This window comes from Helianthus annuus, chromosome 9 (assembly GCF_002127325.2).
Source record: "Helianthus annuus cultivar XRQ/B chromosome 9, HanXRQr2.0-SUNRISE, whole genome shotgun sequence".
Taxonomy (NCBI): domain Eukaryota; kingdom Viridiplantae; phylum Streptophyta; class Magnoliopsida; order Asterales; family Asteraceae; genus Helianthus; species Helianthus annuus.
The window spans coordinates 123,904,546-123,928,166 of NC_035441.2; the positions used below are offsets into that span (position 1 = coordinate 123,904,546).

General features: G+C 34.6%; 1 protein-coding gene and 1 long non-coding RNA gene across 4 annotated transcripts; one reads left to right on the forward strand and one right to left on the reverse strand.

The window, feature by feature from the left end:
* Positions 1-1,282: 1,282 nt before the first annotated feature.
* Positions 1,283-7,601, reverse strand: LOC110878530 (la-related protein 1C). Of its 3 annotated transcripts, none has more exons than XR_004867103.1 (7): positions 6,832-7,600; positions 6,127-6,682; positions 5,881-6,046; positions 5,682-5,772; positions 3,714-3,785; positions 3,355-3,618; positions 1,283-2,200 (listed from the first exon to the last, which is right to left on the reverse strand). XR_004867103.1 is itself a non-coding variant. In XM_022126845.2 (6 exons), the coding sequence occupies exons 1-6, from the start codon at positions 7,222-7,224 to the stop codon at positions 3,469-3,471; spliced, it is 1,428 nt and encodes a 475-aa protein (XP_021982537.1). In that variant the 5' UTR covers positions 7,225-7,601; the 3' UTR covers positions 2,990-3,468. The 3 variants fall into 3 exon arrangements, 1 of the variants encoding a protein (XP_021982537.1); XR_004867104.1 differs by lacking the exon at positions 1,283-2,200 and adding an exon at positions 2,692-3,109; XM_022126845.2 differs by lacking the exon at positions 1,283-2,200 and having other exon boundaries at positions 2,990-3,618; positions 6,832-7,601.
* A 7,691-nt stretch (positions 7,602-15,292) lies between these two features.
* LOC110874637 lies at positions 15,293-17,041 on the forward strand. The gene is made up of 6 exons (XR_002556106.2): positions 15,293-15,372; positions 15,653-15,752; positions 16,338-16,477; positions 16,581-16,652; positions 16,738-16,800; positions 16,897-17,041. It is a non-coding gene; the product is annotated as an uncharacterized LOC110874637 (long non-coding RNA).
* The last annotated feature ends 6,580 nt before the right edge of the window (positions 17,042-23,621 follow it).

Consider the following 23,621-nt stretch of genomic DNA (forward strand, 5'->3'; position numbering starts at 1 on the left):
AATATAATATATTCACATCTATTTGTTCAAGTAATGGTCTTATTTGTTTGAATATGGTCAGATTTCTTCAATTGATGACAAGATTTGCTCAATTAGATTTGAAAAACTCAGACCCTTTGCTACTGATGGTCAATTTGTTCAAATATTGGTCAACTGCATAATGTGTTGCATCAAACCACATCAGCCACATCACATGCACATCATGGAATCGCATCGGATCGCTGCAAATGATGCGATCTCATTTCAAACCATGCATGGAACGTTTGTTAATAAACACCTACTCTTAAAAAGAAGTCAGGGTAGCCTAGACAAAAACAATTCATTATCAATCAAAATTCTGGTTTTTTTGTTCAATTGTTAGACAAGTAACAAAAGTGTTTTAAAAGTTACATAGGGTTAGGAGCATATTGTAGGAGAGATGGCGTAAACCAACAAAGAACTAGTTAAAAAGAAAATAAAACATTACTCATCTTGTATTGTATTATTGGCATAACTAATTCTGATATATTGAGGTTGGTGATTGGAATAGAATTACCATACTTACAAAATGTATGTTCATGATAGTACAGGACATGTACTCAACATACGTAACAATTATCGTGCATACAGGCTTTTTTTTTTTTTTTTTTTTTTTGAAATTGTGGATAATTTGTATATATGATCATGTACAATGAGATTGTTCCATAGGGAAAACATTTAAAGAGGGTCCCCAGATGTCATTGCTTCCACACCTTACACACAATACCTTTAGATTATAGTGGTACTTGTTTCTTTTTCTAGATCAGTAATACATACCAACATACTCGTTTAATAATAAGATTATTAATTATAATTGGAAAGGAACCACCCACTGTTGATGCAACAAATACAAGACCAAGGATAGCGAGTAGTCTGGTTAGGCAGAAGGCTTGAAGGGTTTCGACATGCCTAACGCAGGTCGTGGGGTCCCCCCACGTTTGCAAGACGTGGAGAGAGGTTCACTAGTGTTTTTGTTGTTCTTTCTTTTATCCTAAGTTGATAAGAATCCAGCTGAGAATGTGGTGAAGGAAGGTGATGTATTTTTTGAAGTGAAGAATAGAAACGAGCATAAAGCAAGTTCCTAAGGGAGAGAATAAGAAGAATCGGAGAGTTGGTGCCACTTCTCCCGATTCTGGAATGATCCTTGTATTGACCATGGTCTGCTTCTTATAAGGGATGAAGTTTCTCAAAGAGGAAACCTTGGACTAGTGAACTTAGCTTGCAGTGAGAGACTTACCCATTTTAGGGTTGAAAGGTTTGGACCTGCGGGTAAAAGGGAGCTTCTTGTGCATGTGCTCTGCTTTTGCGGCCGGGAGAGTGGACGAGCAATTAGTTGAAGTGACATGTTACTGTTCACGTTCTTTTTGCTGTTCACCATAGTTCCCGGGTTATGAAGCTTTCAACCCTTTAAGCTTCTAAGCTAATACGTGTTTTAGTCATTTTGTGAGATCTGAGCTACCCCCATCATCACCCACCAACTAACATGACCATTTCATACCAATGAAAATTACACCCTTTTCTTTTATATATATTTACTTGTAACAAATTTACCAACAATAATTTATAACAGTGTAACCTATGCTTTCACTTTTTCTAATGTCAATCTCACTTGAAGTAATTCTATATCACTAATAATCAATAACAACCATATCTAGTAAATCTCATAAATAACAAAACTACTAGTAAGGTTTTGAGAAAAATGGGATATTGGCAGACCATACATCCATCCCTAGATAAAGAGAAGATGCTTCCAGAAAGACCCTCAGTTCCAAACACTCCACTAATAAACAATTAAATAAGTATTATCCCAATTAAAAATCTTACATAAAAGGAAAGTTGGGGACAAACGAGGTTACTTTTCTGTTAGAGTGAGATTGCCTTTAACAACAAAAATGAAAGTTAAAATGTCACTAGCCACATTGCTAGTAAGAATTATTATCTAAGAAACATGTCACAACTAAGATTATTAAAATCCAATTTTTCTAAATGTTATTAAACATTGACCCTGATGTGTAATTGTGTATTGTCACAAACCTGTCCTCACAGCTATCATACAACTACTATTAGAGCATATGATCAAGGCTTATTGGTTCTCGTTAAACTCATCATGGTTGTGTTCTGCTTCCCAACCACTATGGCATCAAAAAGCGTATCAATAAATCTAGGGTTGGCAATTCCTAACCTGTTTATGACACGATTAAACTTGTTTAGTAAAAATTACAATACGTAACTTTGTATCTTCTCTAAAATAAATCATTTCTCATTCTTAATACAAAAAAAAAAAAAAAAAAAAAAAAAAAAAAAACATATAAAATGTTATAGACACAAGATATAACCTAGTTTAACAAGTCGTTTTCAAGTATCATACTTGTGTTACCATCACCAAATCATGCCGGCCCTCGTGAATGATTACTCATCATTTAGAAGCATCTCAAACAATTTGGGTTGATTAGGTTTATCCATAGGCCAATGTAAAGCCGAATCATTTAAGCGTGTTGCCAAGACGAGAATGAGGGAGCTAATTAGTGCGAGACATAAGAAAACAAGCAAACTTCCCTCATGTATGACAAAATGCTAGTCCTTGACTTCCATAGAGAGGCAGCGGGTCAGTGAAGACCTAACTAAGATAGCACGCTCTCATAACTTCTTCAAAAAAATGGAAATGGCCAAGTATTTACTAAAACAAAAATCATTAATCTAACGATACCTATCATCTTTTACAAGATAAAGATAGATACTTAGATGCCATAGACTAAATCCGTTTGGACAACTCTAATGCACTCTGTTACCTCTAAAAACAATTCATTGTTGCAACAGAAAACATAATGCAAGTATAAAAACTATGACGTTATCTTCAAGCACATGCAATTGCGTTTTCGAAGACTTTTTCGTTAAAGATACCATCAACCAACTGTCAATATAGCTGCTGGATGTCGATGCAAACGCAGTATCAAAAGACAATTCCATAGCATCGAGATAAGGGCGCTCTGGAGAAGCATATATATAATATAAACACACACAAAACCTCGAGGTCATAATCACCTGTAAAAGATGACAAGACCACACTTCCAGCCGAAGACGAGCATGGAACCTTAAAGCAAAATAACAAAAAACACAATGGACAAATATAGTTTTTAAAAACATGTCCTCCAAAAAAACCATCCTATCCAACAAACCAATACTAACATCTACAAAAGCGTTCATATTTTTATTCAAGTTTTTTTGTATTTTAATTTTTTTGTATTTTTCAAATTTTTTAATTTTTTTTTGCCTTTTGTATTTATGATTTTTTTTTCTTTTTTTTTTGTGTAATTTGGTTTTTCGTTTCATGTTTACCTTTGTCTATCCATGTGCTTCTTGAAACCCCATTTCTCTATCAATGTAGCCTGCAACAATATCAAGTTCTCTTCTTCCTCTTGTCAAAAACATTGCTTCGTAGTCGTCATATGATTAAATAGAATCCTGAGCTGTCAAAGTGGTGTCATCAAGTGAAACGCCCTGAAGACGTGAATCCAATATGTCGTCTTGATTCCCGCCGGTCTGGGCCGGTGTCTGCATCAGCCATCTCATCCAATCGTTCCGTCTTCTTATTTTATCACCCTGTAATGCATGATACGATATAAGAATACCTCACAAATTTCAACTCCTGTGAAAGCAGGATGATTTAAAAAAACTATCATATACTTCAAACATACCTGTACTTCCACGATAGTTGAAGCTCTCATAGCATCTAGTATTAGCTGAATATTATCTGTCAAATACAAAACCTGTAACCATGCAAATGGTTATGTCTCAGTTAAAACAAGTTTAATGTATAAAAATGTCACACCCCTAAATGAACTAAGATTTAACTAGGTTAATGTTTTTTGATATGTTTATTCAACTTTCCTGCAGAGTGCAGTACCAGCATAAAATAGTGCTACAAGGCTTGAGATACTGATATCATAAAAGTTTATGTTACATAATCGTAAGTAGTATATAAATGCACAACTAAAAAAAACTACAAGCAGAAGACCATGCTGACGGGTCATCAGGTAAATCCTTCCCCTTTGCATGGACAATTAAGCATTCTCAAAAAGTATATTCATAGTTAACTTAGTTCATTGTTAAATATGTGTTCTTTCTTCAATATTATCTGCTTTTTGTCAAAGTATACTTTTTTTAAAATGGTTTTTATAGGTAATGCAATTTTTGTTTGGTTTTTATAAGTGTAGTACCGGGGAAATAGTGGTACATAACTCCTGGTTCTAGCTCAAATTGATTAAAAATAAAAGGCTTTCTTTTTCTTTTTTTAATTTCATTTTAAGATATAATTTAATTTTCCACTAATGATATGTAAAATTTAATATAAGTCCACATATACAGTTTTTCAGTCTATATTTCGCTAAAATTCTATTACAAACCGAGTGGTATCCAAAAAACACTTTATGTTGGAGAAAAACTAAATTACAACTACAAAAAAAAAAAAAAAAAAAAAAAACCTTTCCATTTCAAATTGTGCAAGTGGCTGGAGATAGAACCCGGGGTTTAACCCTGGTTACTACAATGTAAAACCACACACACACTATGTATTATGTAACCATTTCAAATTGTGTAAGTGGCAGGAGAGAGAACCCGACACACACATATAGCTCTCAGAATACATGTTTAACAATTACATATTAGAAGAAGAAGAGTTCAAAATACAAGCATTTAAATATTTAAAAATAGCTAATGGTGGTAATAATTAATATGCCATTAAGCATGGCAATAATACACTTGGTAAAATGTGACTAGAAGGAACTACCTGGACATTATCACTCAATAGTTTACATAGTAGTAGGGTAGATGAAATATTCTAATATAATTCAAGAAGAAGATCCATATAAACAAACTGAAACCTCAAATCCAAAAGTTATATGACGATTGCATATATAAAGTCTATGACCATTAATCACTAAACACCAATATCCACACACAAATAAAAGAAAATACTAAGAAAGAGAGAGAGAAAAATGTTAGCCCTCAATATTGACTCAAAAATACCCGCAACCCCTGTGGGCACGTAGAGATTGTGGCAATGAGAGACTATTACCTCACAAAGAAAGAAACAAAGTACTAAATAATACAAAACAAAAGCATCCTAAACCATCTATTAATGCAAGGAAAGCCAGAGCTTTCAAGAATCAAGAGAATAGAAATAATAATATCGTACAAGGGACATGTTTAACATACGATTTACTTACAAGAAGAAACATACTGTTATTGTAGATTTGCTCATTCAATTAACATCATAGCTCAATGTAACATGTAAACCTCTATACTTTAGGGCTTATGTTACAAGAGTGAGCTCAGAAACATATAGAAACTCTACAGGCAGAATCACAGAGAAGCCAACATATATTCAAATTCACTGTTCTTGACTAAAAAAAAGTAAAAACCAGCATACTATATTAAACATTCATTTGCAGCCGTTACAAATAAGATCCTAGAAATTACACAAATCCAATCTAAAAAAAGTTATGACGTGTTTGCAAAGAGGGATTTAGGAAAGAAAGAAACATGTTGCATATTGATCTATACATTGAGCTACATCTCCACTTAGTATTAACTAGACAAGTTGCAAATATCAATCTTCAACACAAAAGTGCATGAAATAAAATAGGCTCTTCAAAAGTACTCACTTTTTTGAAGCCTGCAATTAAGCTTACAGGAACCCAACCCTGTTCATCCATGTTCTTCCGCAAGTATGTATCTTTAACCAAGTTATCGTTGCTGTGACAAACATGAAGAGAAGTACTAACTGTTAAAGCTTTTAAAATACCACAAAAGAATATATTTCTAAGTAGAACAACTTCAAACATACTTTTAAGAGCTACATACCTGAAATAGTAATCAATTTGACTCACTATCCTAGCATACAACATGGGATCTGCTACAAAGTACATGGGAGGCGGAATCGGTGGCCCGACAACAGGCGCCATGCCTCTGAGTGACTCCGGTGGAGGTGGTGGACCTTGAAAATAGTACACCGGCGGAGATGGAAGATCTGCATACAGATTGAAACATTATACAAAGTGAGTTAAATAAAAATCAAGATTTTGATCTAAGTATAAGTATGAAACTCACCAGGATACATCATATTATTGCCAAACGGCCTCATTAGAGGCATTTGCGGAGGAATAAACGGAGGAGGGGTATGCACAGCAGGTCGTACATAACCCCTAGGATACCCTCTCTGCGTGTGACTGTCTCTACCATTAAAGCTCCTACTATGCTGGTTCCATTCACGATCCTGATCACGCTTACCACCATAACCATGATGATAAGAACCATCTCCACGTGAATGTGGCCCGCTATTGCTCCTTCTATACCTTTGTTGTTGCCGGTCATTACCATTATTCGACTGTGACCCCAAGCCCCCTTTCTGCGGTTCCACGTGTGCGTTATCTCTCACAGAAGACTCCATAGGAGTATTACCAGATTTTCCAGAAGCGTTATGAGGACTTTCATTTTCGATTACCAAATCTTGACCCGCTGCTGCCGACACATTTTGTTTAAAACTCCCACCACCGCGTTTCATCGATTTCTGTTTACCAGGTGCCACATGGTTTTGGGCTGAGGTAGGTGTTTTGTTATTAGCATTTGTCGGTTTACGCGGTGAAGACGATAAATTTTCAGTCACCTATCATGTAACATAATTCACTTATCAATGTGGCATATAAATTAGGTTACAAACCACAAGTAATATGCCAATTAAACACAATCTAAACAATAACAAACAACTGTAAATAATTAAAAACTTGTAAACTAATAATAAATTAATAACAATACCACTTGTAATGCAGGAACCAATGGCGCATCAGCAAGAGCTTTCAACGACTCTGAAGAAGAAGATTTAGGTGAATTCTTACTCTCACCAAGAGCAGGCCAACTAACGGCGCCCATAACAGGACTAACGGCATCAAACACGCCGTTAGACGGTTTATTCCACACCGGTTTCTTCACCGCCGTAACGCCGCCGTCAGAATCATCCGGCGAACTTACAATCTCCGGCACCGATGAATCCGGACACAAATCGGACTCAAAATTACCAGTTTGCCCTTCAATCGCCGGTGAAATCGCATCGGATACCATCACCGGCGGCCCCTTAACAATCGAACTCCACTGAGATTTAGGGCTTTTGACGACGCCGTTTTCGTCGGATTGAATAGTCGTAGCGGCCATCGATAATTAGGGTTTGCTCGGACCAAAAGTTGAAAAAAAGTTGAAAAAATAGCAGAACAAAATCAAAATTTTCGGATTTTTAAGGAGAAAATAAATTAGGGTTTCGAGTCCACCAAGTGTTCGACGATATGCGTGAACGAGAATAAACTGCTAAAAAGAATACGGAAACGATGATTGATGAGGTGAAGAATGCGATTGTTGTGTTGATGGATCACCGGAGGATCTGATCGGTGTTTTGACACACAGAGACAGAGGACCGGTGGAGGCTGAAGGTGAGTTTGCACACAGTTAGAGACAGACAGAGGTGTATCTATATCTCTGCCCTTTATTTCTCTCTCTCTCTCTCTCTTGATGTTTTTTCTGTATTCTATGTCGTGGTATAGGGAACGGGAAATGACGTTTTTGCCCCTTTGGTGGTTTGAAGTCACAATTGTGTCGATGACTAAAACAAATTCAAGATTGTGTTCACATTGAAATAACGTTTTGGTTTGGATTATGTGGATTTTATAAGGTGTTAAGTGTCTTAAATATGTTGTGTTGTTCCGCATCACCTAAGACTGCACGGTATGGTCCTGTCTCCTCACCCCGTCTTGGTCCGGCGTCGGCGTCGACCCATCCCCCCCCCCCCCGTCCCCGTCTTCAATGTCAAGATATGGACGTCCAGGACGATCCAAATGGTGGGCCCAACTTTGTTTGTTTGTGAATGGGATTTGTACATTAGGCATTAATACTTGTACATAGTTTTGTGGGGTAGGATCATCTAGTACCATCCTCCCATACCCTCTAGTTTTGTGGGATGGACCATCTTCGGAGGACTATGACGTGGCGCCTACGTGGCGGATCATCCTCCCTTGAAGGACCATCACCATACCCTCTAGCCTAGGATGATAACATAACAAGATGATATCTCATTAGAACTGGTGTCGAATAGTAACTCTGTTAAATTCTTGTGAAACAATACTAAAAACTCTAGTTACAAATTTTTACTTAGCTTGATAAGTCCAAATAAATTAGGACCTTCAACGTAATCGCTATTGTAAGTAGAAACATGGGATCTAAAAGAGAAGTACTTCTAATTTACTTTTTAGCTTATAAGGCTAAGGGGTATGGGAGTTATGGTTGGGTCATTATTTGTCATATGGGACTATTATTCATGCACTACAACACCCACCTCCCCCATTAAATCATGGTGATTCGTGTGGATTAAATCACGGCAACCACGACCCTCCCATTTAAAGATTTTAAGACAAAGGTAAATTAAAAAAATAAAGAGGATAGTGGTTTTGGTCATGACCACACTCTTGTGGTAGTGGTTTTAGATGATGAATTAAAGATGTATGACATAATACCTATGTGGAGGGTCATGACCACACCCTATAGCCTAAGGCTAAAGGGTGTGAGGGTCATGGTTGGAACATGAATTATCATATAAGTACATGAATGAAAGGCTACGTCACCCCCTCAATGATTAATGGTGGTTGGCGTGGATTGAACCACGATTACCACATGCCACATTTTCCATTTTCGTATATTTGACGCTTTAAAAATAAATCTTTCTATACTAATAAATAAAAATATTTTTTGTACACGTGTCACATCATGATGATTTCTCACCTTATTTTTCTATTTATCTCATATTAAATAATAATAATAACTTTAAACAAAAATATTAGATAAGAATAAATATATAGATAACGATAAATATTTGTTTAATTATAATCATATTAAATAATAATAATAATTTTAAATAAAAAATTAGATAAGAATATAAACGTTTATTTTTATTATGATCATATTAAATAATAATAATAATAATTTTAAACAAAAACTTAGTTAAGAAAACATATTTGAACAAAGTAAAATGTTATAATAAGTAAATAGTATATTAAAGCTCATTTTTAAAAGATAAATCTTAATGACTTTATGTGTTAACATATGACATTATATGTTATTAAACACGTGCAATATACGAGTTTTTTTAAATATATATATTTTTTTATTATTTATTAAATTACATTTATGCAAAATTAAAAAAGTAAAATGTTATAATAAATAAATAGTGCATCAATGTTCATTTCTAAAAGATAAATTTTAATCACTGTTTGTATTAACATATGACATTATATTTTATTCAACATGATCAATATACGAATTTTTTAAAAATATATCTTTTTATTATTTATTATATAAAATCATATTTATGCAACCCGTGTAATACACGGGGTTTTAACCTAGTTAAAATAATAAAGAGGATAGTGGTTTGGATCATGCCCACACCTTTACATTGTAACACTAATATCGACAATATCGGCAAAAAAATGGATTACTAGATGACGGATTAGGTTTTTTTAAAAAAATTCAAATCATTTGACTAACGTAAATTGTGTTTCGCTCACATAATTCTTTGAAACTGAAATTCATTTCATAAAAAGTCATGTTTAGTAGACACATGATAAAAATATGTGATTTTTTTTCTCCTTCCAATTAGGGCCGTAAACGAGTCGAGCTCGACCCAGCTCGAGCTCGGCTCAAACTCAATTCGAGCTGGCTCGGCTCGAGCTTGAATTTCAAATCGAGCTGAGATTTGAGGCTCGAGCTCAACTCGATTAAAATTCGAGCTAGCTCGGCTCGATCTAGCTCGAACGTTCAAACTAACAAAGAACTGCAAAATTTACCACTTAAAAAGCCCTAAAAATGGATCTTTTCGTAGACTAAGGGCCATAATTAAAATTATATTTAACCAAATGACTAAATATACAAGTATAAATAGTTAACTCACTTTGTACATTTTATTTACCTTCTTTTATAGAGGAGATACTCTCTTAGTTTTTGTCTTATGAGCGATGTGGGACAAAAAAATTGAAGGATGTAAACCTTATCGAGCTGGCTCACGAGCTCGCGAGCCGAGCCAGGCCAAACTCGAGCTCGACTCATTTACAAACCGAGCCGAGCTGAGCTGGCTCGTTTACAACCGAGCCAATTTCGAGCCGAGCTCTTTTGGAACTTTTTTCGAGCGAGCTGCGAGCCACGAGTTTTTTAAATACCCCAATTCCAATTCCTTCATTTGACCAAAAAAGAGGGTCTTTGCCGTATCATTATACAATAAAACTTAGTAATAACAACAAAATCATCAAATAATAAAATGCAATAAGCTCCATATAAAAATATTAGCAATCCACTAACAAAGTAATATATAGCTAAAGAGTAATCCATTTTATCCTAATTAGAGAAGAGTATAAACTTCAATGTAACTAACAAAGTAATATATAGCTAAAGAGTAATCTATTTTATCCTAGTTAGAGAAGAGTATAAACTTCAATGTAAAAAAATCACAACTAATCTATTCCAATAACAAAACTGAATGAACAATATAACTTATGATAACACCATCAGGAAGGAAAGAGCATGGGTAAAAAAAGAAATTTGGTAAACAAAGATATAATTTATTCTCATTTATGTGCGCCTACTTACAAAAATTTTATGAACCAACAATATCTAATTGACTCAGATCTTATCAAATGTGTATGCTCGTCTAAATAGTTTTGGGTGGTTGACACATAATATAGCCCCACCACTAATCATAGATATCAAATATGGTTAAGGTTGACCAATTCACTTTATTGTCATACACAACCTTTGACCTTGGCTCTTCGCCTACATTATACAAGTTTCATTTTCTTATTTATTTGTAATTTTTACGTGTTGTTATGATGTGGAATTGTTTCATATTTGATTTTCAGATTTGTTTCTACCAACAATTCATTTTACCAAGGTGTGTAGCGTTACGCGTTCAGCCGTCCACCCTAAAGATTAACTTCATTGGCGTTTAAAGTCCATAATAACAATATTGAAGATCCACATTACACGGACATGTAATCCTATAGTATATAGTCGTATAGCTTTCTAGAAATTAAGAGACCTGATGACGGGGGTAGCCCGAGACCAAATAAAATGACCAAGTATGAAAACATCTAGAAGGTTAAAAGGTTCAACGCTTGAAAAAGCTGAGGAGATGGAGTAAAGTAACACGGGAACAGTGAACAAGTCACATCCCCAAACAGTCTCACCAACCACAGCCGTAAAAGCAATGCAGGTCCACAGAATGCACGCTATTACCCGGGGGCCAAAAGGCTTCAACCCCCGAAAGGGTAAGCCCCTCACTGCAAGCTGGTTCACTAGTCAAATGAATACTCCTTTGGGACATGTCTTTGCCTATAAAATGGCACTTCATTCATTAAGAAAGACATCTCAGATCAGATTTGTTCTCTCAAACTCTGGTCCTTCACATCGTACATTCACTTCACTCAAAGTGTCCCTCGCTCACATTGACATTACGCTTATTCTTTCTGTTCCTCAATCCTTTTCTGAACAACACTTCAGAATTGGATCTTCAAACAAGAAACACAAACTAGTGAACCTCCTTCCACGTCTTGCAAACGTGGGGGGACCCCACGACTTGCGTTAGGCAAGGTTAAACCCTTTAACCCTTCTGCCTAACCACCTTTGCTACTATCCTCGGTCTATATTTTGTTGTCTCAACAAGACCCATAAGTCAAATTAGATGCATAGGAATATCCAAATTCCATAGTCGTGTATATATGAATTTCTCTAAGGACCATGCATGTTCGAAGAATAAACAACTATTTAAGTCATATTTTTGTAGGCGCGTTAGATAAATCATAGGCACCAAGATGAAGAAAAGCTGGTCAATCCCAAAAGAGAGATTTTTCGCAGATTTCTTTACTTGGGAGGCATACATTTATGATTTAGAGATCGTTTCAAGGCGAAAGTGTACATCTTTCAAACACTAAAACAAGGAGATTAATGTTTCAAGATTTATTCAATAATCTCCCTGTGTTACCGTTGAAGATGCAATATTTCTTAGTGTATATCATTTGTTTTTTCACTATTATGGACTAGTATAATTTTACTTGCATTAGTGATATGAACACTTACAGGAATGACATACATCTACTTAAAGTTATGATATTCAATTTGTTAATTTAGATATGGTTTTGAGGCTTAGTAGTTTTCCATGTCAGAACTGATGACAGTAATAATATGATTAGCCAGACTTATCACTTTTGAATGAATTTATAATTCACCTTGATTTAAGATAACTTGTAGGTAATGCCTTTTCTTTTCTTATGACGATTTGCCTTTATCTGTGAACAATATAAATAGACTATTTATAATCGACCACACGGAGATAGTTGTGATTGTGTCACTTTATATCATTTTATTAGATAGTTCATTATTATATATAAGTAAATTGTGTACAATAATCATTCGAAGTTAATTTATTATTTGGTGTAAAATCGGTTTAAATAGTTAGATATTTATGGATTAAGTATGCATTACTATGGGGCATGTGTGCTAGTTTTTCAGTTATTAGATAGTTATTATTTTTTAAGTTTTATATATAACTAAATAGATCATTCATAGTAGCATGAGTTTAATTTATGTGCAAATAACCAGTCACGTAACCATATCCTAAATGATCTATCTCTTATACTAAAGCAAAATAATGGTTGACTATTTGACTTTGATGTGGCTATTCTCTCTGGCCAGAGAATTGGGAATTTAGGCGCCATCTCTCAATTCTCCTTCAAATCATATACCGCCTCCCATAAATTCTCTCCATCAGTTTCAATCTTTCCATAGTTATGAAATCTTTCTCTTGCAAGTTCTATAGTCAAATTATAAACCCTCAATCTTTCCCATGTTTTGTTTTTCCACGGGCTACAACCTCTGTATCTGCTTCATCTTTCAAAATTGATTGAGCCCTAAACATGAGAGAATCACAGCATCTTCCGATGAAAAAAACCCTAAATCTTCATACGAGCTTAATCAACGCCGCCACCACCACCTGTATGGGTGATTCTTTCAAGGTAATTTAAGTGTTCTTATTTCGTTTATGAAGTTCTTTTTGTTAGATCTATATTCACCATTCCTTTGTTCTTCCATTAGGGTTTGCATCTCTTTCTGTTGGAACCCTTAATCAGTCGCCGGTTTCTGAATCACAACAGATATGTTTCAAATTTTTTTAGTGTTTTTCTTTTGATTCAAATTGTTACTCGCCTCATTCAAGTTCGCATTTTTTTGTATTATTTCCCCTACCCTGTTTGAGTGATCCTATTCATTTTAGATTAGTTAGCATAGATGATACATCTATGTCGTTTTGTTGAAGATTTAAACGAGTATGATTGATAAAAACTGATTGAATTGATAATATAGCAAGAATTATAACCAATAATCTATTTTGCAGTTAAATTATAGAGTCTTTATTGACACCATTGGTAGAAGATTTGGAATTAAAAAAAGAAGAAAAAATCAAACAATTTAAAGATATAAAGAGTCAAATTGAAAAAAAAAATTAATGGTGAAATTTCTAGATTGAGTTAATTTGTAGATACATGTAATCTGGATTGGATTGATGAAGAGCAATTGATGTCATAATAATAACTTTGACTCGCAGTTGATACGTTTTGGTACGATTGGATTGGATTGGATCGGATTGATGAAGAGCAATTTCTCTAACTACAATACTCCCAAATATATATATATTTAATAATCAGTTTTGAAGTGTATTGACAACGAGTTTATAAAGTTCCATTATTTAATATATGTCAAGCCTTCTCCAATTGGTCGGTCAGTAATGTTTATCGGTTAATAACTGATATGAAATGGTCGTTTCTGTTATGCAGGGATGCAGGTCAAACAGGAGGCGCAACAGGTATCTTATGCTCATATTTTCTTGTAATAAGTTTGCTTAAATATATAGGCAAAAGTTACAACACCAACAGTTGTTTTCAATTTTTTTTCTAGCATGTGCGGTTTTCATGTTTTTTTTGGCAATAGCAGGTGCTCCGGATAATTTAAACTTGGATATGCTTATGGTGTTTTGTAATTGTGCCTACTTAGTTATCCAATTTTGATTTCAGTGAAAGAAAAAGATCCAACAGTTGTTGAACGCTGCAGTTACCGGAGACCTCGATTTCTTGAAGAGTAAGTTTCTTTTTCACAAGCAATTGTTGTATGAAATTGAAATAATAATTCTCATTATATGTTATATGTATGGTTATGGTCAATAGAGAAAGAGAGAGATGGCGGAAGAGGTGGTGGCGTTGAAGGAGATGTATAGCGAGGAAGAAGTGAGGAAGATGTATGGGTTTAAGATTAGCAGTGATGGGTATGCGGAGGTCACATGTGGATGCCCTAGCTACTGTTTAAAATGTAAAGCCAAATATCAAGTTTGTGAGATGCAGGGCACTTTTTATGACAACAAGGTTAGTCGTTAATTACTTATATATTCCACAAAGCAAAGAACAAATACAGTAGATTTTAAGTTAAGAACTGTGGCTGAATTTGCTAATGTCTCTAATGATGCAAATATTACATATATCTGAAGTCGACATAAGAGAGACCAAAATGATGGGCGACAGTCCTTTAATTATTGTCGGTGTACGCAATTTTTTCAATTCGATTAAAAAAAGAAAAAAAGTACTTAAGTTCTCTAATGATTTAAAACAAAATGATGATGTTGATTTTGTTGTAGATGGTGTTGGGGACTTGGATTAGAAAGAAGTCGAGAAACAGAGTAGTTAATTGATTTGAATGGTTCAGTTTTGCAGAAAATTGCTAAAAGTGGAGGGTACCGATGAAGTTCAGGCGGACCTACCACTAGAACTCTTCGCTTTCGATTGCAAGCAACAAGGGAAGTTTTTTTCTTTTGATGTTTTGTCTTCCATACCTGGATAATCTTGAATTAATAAACAAAGAAAATGTTTTCATGTTTTTCCGATTATGATTCTGAAATCGCAGTTCGTGTTTCAAAATCACCATTCATCCTTATTCAGCCGTATCCAAACCCTAATTCTCATCTAGGCCTCGCTTTGAAGCTTCTAATATCATAATAATATGCAAGCTAGGTGAATGGTAAAAGTTTGTTTTTAACTTATACAATTTGTATTTCTTGAAAATCGTGAATCACATGAAGGTTAAATATTTAGGATATGTTGCGGGATACAAATGTTCATGCATTGTGTACAACTTTTTTGATTTATCCGTTGCATATAAATGGATTTGATTATTGATATCTTTTGATATTTAGGGACAAGATAAACATGAGTTGGAGAGCTTAGTAAGGTGTGATTCTTGGAAATGTACACTTGAGCTGCAGAGCTTACTTTTATGTTTATGTAATGTAATTGGTGTAGAAAAGCATGTTAAAAATGGAAGAGAAAGGTAGTAGTTTTATATAATATTCAAGTTTTTATTGAAGGTATCAATAGATAATTTTTGCCCTTTTTTTAAAAAAAATCATTTTAATAATTATTGGTTTTAGACCCTGTAGAAGGTGTTTTTAAGAGTTTAAAGACAACCATTTGTTGAAGAGGATAAACTGAAAATCATCTCAACTATACAGGTACCTGGCTTTCAAACTGATGTGATCGATTATCTGAAGCTTTTGCAAAAAACTGTTGTTTGTGCTGGATAAGTCCTTTGAGTTCTATGATGCAAATATAGTAAGTTTATATCCTTTTTTTTTTTTTCAGTTTTCAGCTACGTATTTATTGGTTCTTTGTATTTTTTTTTATTTCGGTTTCTGTTGTTAATGAATCTAATTATGTACGTGATTGACAGGAAGTTAAGGATTGGTAGTGTTTGAGTTAGAAATTCAAGATTATATTGAGTTGTTATTGATGTTATTAGTCTCAACTAAAGTTCGTTCATTATATTGGAATGTGCAAGTCGTTTATCCGAGTGATTGTTTTCTCAATTCTACTTAAAAGCCAGTTAGGCGTGAAACAAACAATGCCACAATTACAAATTATGGTACAATTGAATCCTTGATTTTTCTATACAGTTCCCTTAGTTTTGTCATTATTCAAGAGTAATATTTTCATTCGACTATTAGTCGTTAAACTTTCTTTGACCATGTGATTTTCATGTGATAAAACTTTAATATAGATGTTTATTTAGCTTCAAGATTGATTATTAACCTACAAGAGTGTTTGCGTATGCTCAGTTTTTTTGTTTCATGCTGGTGTTTAGGAGGCAAGACCATAGTAATGATTTCATTAGTACTGACTTTGTATCTGATGTCCAAGAAATTGTGAAATCCGTCCTCAAGGCCTACATCAGAGGAAAAACCGAGGTACTGGAGAAATATTGTTCCCCTGAAATAATTGAGAGATGTAAAGCCGAATATCAAGTTTGTGAGATGCAGGGCACTTTTTATGACAACAAGGTTAGTCGTTAATTACTTATATATTCCACAAAGCAAAGAACAAATACAGTAGATTTTAAGTTAAGAACTGTGGCTGAATTTGCTAATGTCTCTAATGATGCAGATATTACATATATCTGAAGTCGACATAAGAGAGACCAAAATGATGGGCGACAGTCCTTTAATTATTGTCGGGGTACGCAATTTTTTCAATTCGATTAAAAAAAAGAAAAAAAAGGTACTTAAGTTTGTACTGAGTTGGGGTAACTTTGGCTGTACAGTTTCATACAAAACAGGTGTATTATGTATGAGATAGACTTGGTGAAATAACAGAAGGAGGCAAGGTAATTTGCTACAAGTTTCAGTGTCAAGAAGGTCATGCTTTCGTTGGTTGACTGTCTTTAACTTTGACCCTGGTGGTCAATGATTTGGTTTTGCAGGATACTATCCACACAGTTCATTATTTGTGGGCGATGCAGCTTACGGAGGCAGAAGAAGGTTCTCATATGCCAGTTTGGAAGCTTAGAGATATGCAACAAGTTGGGGTCCGGGCGCTCATTTGATCATGAAATTGGTTCGATAAGGTTTTTTTACCCTTCATTGCATTTAATCATTTCGGTTGCTGGAAAAAAATTTGGTTTTAGATATATATTTGTTTAACTTCGTGCTGATTAAAGAAGGAATGAAATGGAACATGAGTTCCTGCATCTGTTTTTTTTTATAATTATCATCCATTGTAATGGATTTTGACTTGAGCAGTTTCTTCATGAAACGTAGTAGCAAAATAATAATGTCAAATGTGGTGTATAAAGAAGTCTTTAATGACTTGTGATTTTTGCGTTACTTCCTTTTTTCAACTCATTGTAGTTTACTAATTTATATGTTTGTGTTAAGCCACCCGCGAAACTCGCGGGATCTTAGACTAGTTACATTATATAGATTATCCCACAATATCCGTTTGGCCTCCACCCCTTGCGGCACATAAACATTAAGAACATGAAACAACGAATCGTGCCCTTTAACCTTTCTCGAGATCAACAAATAATACATGTTCTTCACCACGTTTGTCTTTGAAAATATAACCGGATCCCATAAACTTATGATACCCCTAGACCCACCAATGATTACATTATGCGGAGGCATCATAAGTTTATGGGATCCGCTTATATTTTCAAAGACAAACGTGGTGAATAATAGGTATTATTGATTGATATCGAGAAAGGTTAAAGACCACGATTCGTTGTTTCATTTCTTGATGTTTATGTGCCGCAAGGGGTGGTGGCCAAACGGATATTGTGCGAAAAAATACGGGTGATTAAGTCCTCGTTAGAAGGATGTTGGGTGATGTTTGGGGAATTTAATGCAGTTAGACATTCGGAAGAGAGAATGAATTCATCTTTTAACTCTACATGTGCTAAGGATTTTAATGAGTTTATTGTTTCGAGTTGTCTTTCAGAATTTGCTATGAAAGGAAAGACCTTCACTTTGAAAAAGGTAAAAGAGCGAAAGTAAAGTTAAGTAATATAGATTGATTCCTTGTTTGTGACAGGTTTGTTGAACTTTGATCGGTTGATTGTTTAATGGCTTTACATAGATTTTTATCGGACCATTCCCTGTTGGTTCTAGCTACTGAACCGGTTAATTTTGGTTCTACTCCATTTCACTTATTTGATTCTTGGTTAGAAAAGGATGGTATTGATAAGTTATAAAAAAGGAAAACGACCGCCAGATTTGTCCTTGTTTAATAAGTTGAATCATTATAAAAAGTGTTAAAAAACTTGGATAGTAGAGATCAGATGCAAGAAAGAAGAGGAACGTGAAAATGCCTCGAAAGAGATGCTTCATTTGGAAGACGTTCTTGAAATGGAATTTTAATGAAGAGGAGCAATGGGTTTATTCTAAATGCAAGGCGGTATTGATGGAAGTGGAATCGTATAAAGTTAAGGAGTTAAGACAAAAAGCGCATATGAAATGGGCTTCATTTGGAGATGATAACTCCGCATTCTTTCATGGGGTAAGAAAAAGTAAGGAAATAAAAGGCGGATGCATGGCTTGAAATTAAATGGTTCGTGGTGTAATAATCCAAAGATCGTAAAAAGAGAAGCTCTATTTTTTATTTTTATTTTTATTTTTTTGCAAATAGATTCAAAGAACCTATGTCTAATAGGCCAAAGTTAAGATGTTAGGGTTTGAAAAGGTTGAATCATATAGAAGCCGAGGCCTCATTTTGTTGTTTTTTGGAGTTGAAGTAAACGAGGCAGTTCGAGAATATAGTGGAGATCAAGCTCCAGGTCCGGATTGTTTCAATTTTCGTGTTTTAAGAGATACTATGAGTATCTTCGTCTGCATTTTTTGGTGGTGCTTAATCATTTTCATGATACATGTATGATTTCGAGAGGGTGTAGCCCCTCATTCATTACTTTATTTACTAAAGTTTCGGATCCAATCGAATTCAAAGATTTTAGGCCCATCAACCTCATTCGATCTATTTGTAAGGTAATTTCAAAAGTGCTAGCTAATAGGCTCAAAAAGGTGATGAATTCGGTCATCTTAGATTCTCAGTCGGTGTTTTTAAAAGAGGGGAATATAATTGGCAGTCCATTGATTTTAAATGAATTAATATTGTGGGTTAAGAAAAATAAGGAGGAAAGTCTTATTTTCAAAATTGACTTTGAAAAGGCCTTTGATCATATTAATCAGGGATTTTTAGATTCGATTATGGAACAAATGAATTTCCAAAGTAAGTGGCATCAATGATTATGGGGGGTCTTGGCTTCAGCAAGATCATACGTGTTAGTTAATGGGTCTCCGTCATTTGAGTTCCAACTTCAAAGAGGAGTTAAGCAAGGGGATCCTTTATCGTCTTTTATTTTTATTATTGGAATGGAAGCTCTCTCATATATGATTTCGAAGGCGGTGGATATGGGTATTATGCAAACTCCTAACTCTGGTCCTATTGTATCTCATCTGTTGAATGCGAATGATGCCCTTTTAATAAGGAAATGGTCTAAAGTGTCACACCCTGCTAGTTGCGGGAGCATGTTGCGTGTGACGTAAGAAAGGTAATCATTGCATCCAATCATGTATCACCGGCTCAAGACTTGTTTCCTGAAATACATGTAGTTTTAAAAAGTCAACAAAAGTTGAGCGAGTTCATGTAGTTTTTGTTATCATATGTAATCGTAGTATTCATGAAAATGAAATCTTGTAATCATAGTATTCATGAAAATGAGATCTTGTAATCGTAGTATTCATGAAAATGAAATCTTGTAATCGTAGTATTCATGAAAATGAAATCTTGGTATCGTAGTATTCATGAAAATGAAATCTTGTAATCGTAGTATTCATGAAAATGAAATCTTGTAATCATGGTATTCATGAAAATGAAATCTTGTAATCATGGTATGATCTGATTCATTCATGGAGTCTGTTAAGGATCTATCAGTGGGTAGCGAGCCCCTGACATAATGTACCATAAGTAAATAACCAAACCGAGAACACTTTGTCATCATTTGGGATCACAAAAGCACTCCAGGGTATACCAACCAGGAGTGGGGCGTGCCTCAAGCCCAATAGATCTACACCTTTTGCACCTTGGTCACTATGTGATTAATGGTTATTAATGTTATCATCCTACTTATGCACATTGATCATGTTATCTTCTACTTCGTAACTAACATACCAATAGTTTTAGCATGTATTTCCCCTCGATGTTTTTGAAAACAAAACATTGAAATCAGTGAAAGGAGGGACATGAACTCACAAGTTTGCGTTCCATGTATTATGATATCGAAGTGAGCGTCCGTACGTGTCAATAACCTACATGTGCACTAATCTCGTTAGACACTAGGTCTTTCGAACCTCGTACAAGTTGTTCATCTTGAATTCTTTATTATGTTCTCGTTTGTCATTTTTGGAACAACTTTGTATTTTAGAGCGTTGATAGTTTACTCGCTCGATTGTTATGTGTATACATGTATTCTATTCGTATTGAATTCATAAGCATATTCATGTATTCTATGTGTATTGACTTATGTGTGATCGGCTTCGTTCTTCACACGTCCTCGTGCAGTGCACGCATGTCATTGAGCCTTTGCTCATGTTATTGGGCCGAGCCCATGTCATTGGGCCGAGCCCATGTCATCTATGTTATCGTATCTAACCATGTTTTAATGTTATTGGGCCGAGCCCATGTCATTGGGCCGAGCCCATGCTATCTATGTTATTGGGCCTAACCCATGTTTTATTGTTATTGGGCTGAGCCCATGTTATCTATGTTATTGGGCCTAACCCGTGTTTTATTGTTATTGGGTCGAGCCCATGTTATATTGCCATTGGGCCCTAGCCCATGTATTAAGGAATTTGGGCCTAGCCCATTACTAACTTTGATAGGCCCAATTCTAACTTTATGAGTCCATTAACATAATCTTGCAATTTTTACCAAAATGTTACCAAGTAGCAAACTTTAAATAAGTTCATTTTTCCTATGAAAAATACATGGTATATTTAATAGTTTTCGACTTTCCGGATTCTTGTTATAGGTCACTTACATATGTGCTCGTTTAAACGTCCAAAATATGTTATTTTTAGACTCGACATTGTAGTAACTTGTTTATGATGTCGATACGCCCAAATTGTCGTCATCAAGTGTTATGTATTTCCATTTCGGCCATTTTATTTAATTGTCCGATTTGATTTGACTAGCATTTCTTGGACCATGTAGGAACATGTACGTGTATTTATTTTGATCACCCTATAGGTATCTAATACATACACATACATAGCACACATTGCAAGCACTTAGCAAGTTTCCGAAAATATATAGTTTTCTTACCAAAAATTACATTTATATTACCCATTTGTTTTTGTAAAAATAAGTTTAAGTTCATAAGAACTTCTCGAATATTTAAACTTTAAATATTCTCATCAAAGTTTCCATAATGACATTTAAGACCACTAATCGCGTTTAACATTGTTAATCACCCTTTAATCCCCTCTTTAATCGCGATTAGATTTTTAGAAAAATTCGCCATAGTTTCCCCTAAACTATGACGTTTCCCACGTTATAAAAACGCGTTTAAACCATGTTTAAACCCATAATCATAACCAATTTCCAAATCAAGTTTCATTACACCACTTTGCATGCTTGATTCATGCTCTTTTCTTCTTTATTTCCATGAACTTTTATAAGTATATTTTTAAAAACTTGGTTAAAAATAATGAAATCTTCACATATTTATTAGGACCTTAAAGACACCATTTTCATTATATTTTCTAATTAAAATCTCCTCTTTAAACCACTTTGTTTAGTAAACTTTTAGGATGATCATAACAAAAATCATGGTGGTTATTCTTTATAAAAGTCACTTATGTGTAATAAATCATTTTTAAGTTGTAGTAAAGTTCATGGAACAAGAGGTTGATGATCTTGTTTAGATTTAACCATTACCATGTTTAAAGCATCATTTATATTATTAATCATAAAAAGATCACCCGCTTAAAACAACTTACTTTAACATAATCAACGTAAATTATGCTAACTAGCTATCACAAATCTAAATCAACACATAATATAGTTATATTTAGTGTTTATTAGCTTTGGGGTTACGGTTTTTGGTGTGATTTTTATTAATCTTTTTGATGATCAACTTGTACTTCCATAATCTACTAGTAATACGAAGCTTAAAAAAATGGTGATTAGAAGACTTACAATATTGCACAAGCCAAAATAAGAAAATAAGAAGAATATTAAGCTCCAAGAAAGCTCCTAATGATGTTCCATGTTTAACCCATACTTGGATGATCTTGAAAAGGCTTAGAAAGTAACTAATTTAGGGTGATTTAGTGGAAATTTAAAGTGGGTATGTGGGGGGGTCTTGTGAGCCGTGAATAAGGTGCACCAAAAGGAAGGTTTTGTGCTTTGAAAATGTGTTATGAGAATGGAGATATGGTAGGTTGATTTGTTATAATTTTCCAATCTTTTTAAGATTTATTACCATACTTCCATTATATTCTCCCATACTTGAAATCTTATAATTTTCAACCAAATATTTAGTGGGTGGGACCCACTTGACTTTTTATATATATGGGGGATAAAGTGAAAATATTTTAGAAAAATTGTTAAAAGAACTAGATATTTTGGTCATTATTTAGAGTAGGGTGATTAGGGGTTTAATTACACCATTAGAGGCTAATTAGGGATTCGTAACCAAAATTATTATTAACTAGTTCACTAGACTAGTTAAAATAGTGTTTAACTAGTTTAAACGGTTCCCGGTTAAGAGCCGGTTCACCTACGATGCTTTTATGTCGTACCGACAAGGATTTTCCGCAAGTTGTTTTCTTGTATCCGTAGGTTGTATGAAGTGATTCCGAGTCCCAAATTTAGCTTAACTAGCTCGCTAGATTCTTCGTTTGTTTCGTGACCAAAAATATCGCCTATTAGTTCGTCGAGTCGCTAACGGACTAGTTTAGTGCATAGTGACGTAACGCCGGAAACTTGTGATTATGAACATTCCGCTGATATCATCTTATTGTTTTAGTATGTTTTTCATCAATTGACATTATTCCGAAGTCCCGGAAATGCTTTGTTATAGGTTCGGACGTGTTAAAATGTCATATTTTTGGCCAAAATGGACATTTTTGTAATTAGGGCGTTATACCGGAAGGTCTTGTATCTTTGCAAGATATGCTTTCGTATTATTGTTTTCTTATTATAATGGACTCAGTTATGTTATCCGTGTGTCGTTTTTCAGTGTTTCGTTCTGTTTTCACGGTTTTGCTGGCATGAATAGTGTAACCGTGAATAGTGCACGCAACACTTTTTACCAACACTTTTAGGACATTGTTTGACTGGTTTCGAAATATGACGAAAACCAGCATATGTTTTAGCTTTGTTTTCTTGTCCTAACATTGTTATCCAGTATACGACACAGTTACGTAATTATATTACGCTAAATGCCTGAGATTAGGAAATATAAATAGTGATTAGATTGTACGGAATTATCAGTTATTTGCCAGTTGTCACATTCTCCCCCTGTTAAAAAGAATTTCGTCCCGAAATTCAAGTTGAGCCATCCTTTGCAGGAGTCTTCTCGAAATAGGTGGGGATATTTTGCCTTAATCTGATCTTCACATTCCCATGTGTACTCGGGTACGTGACGTG

What these genes read in the sequence shown, in the direction of transcription:
- LOC110878530 (XM_022126845.2), bottom strand. Translation starts at nt 7,224, where the DNA reads ATGGCCGCTACGACTATTCAATCCGACGAAAACGGCGTCGTCAAAAGC. An exon ending in CAATAATATGATGTATCCTG is followed by an intron (nt 6,047 to 6,126) that starts GTGAGTTTCATA and finishes ATCTGTATGCAG; the next exon opens with ATCTTCCATCTCCGCCGGTG. An exon ending in TAATTGCAGGCTTCAAAAAA is followed by an intron (nt 3,786 to 5,681) that starts GTGAGTACTTTT and finishes GCATGGTTACAG; the next exon opens with GTTTTGTATTTGACAGATAA.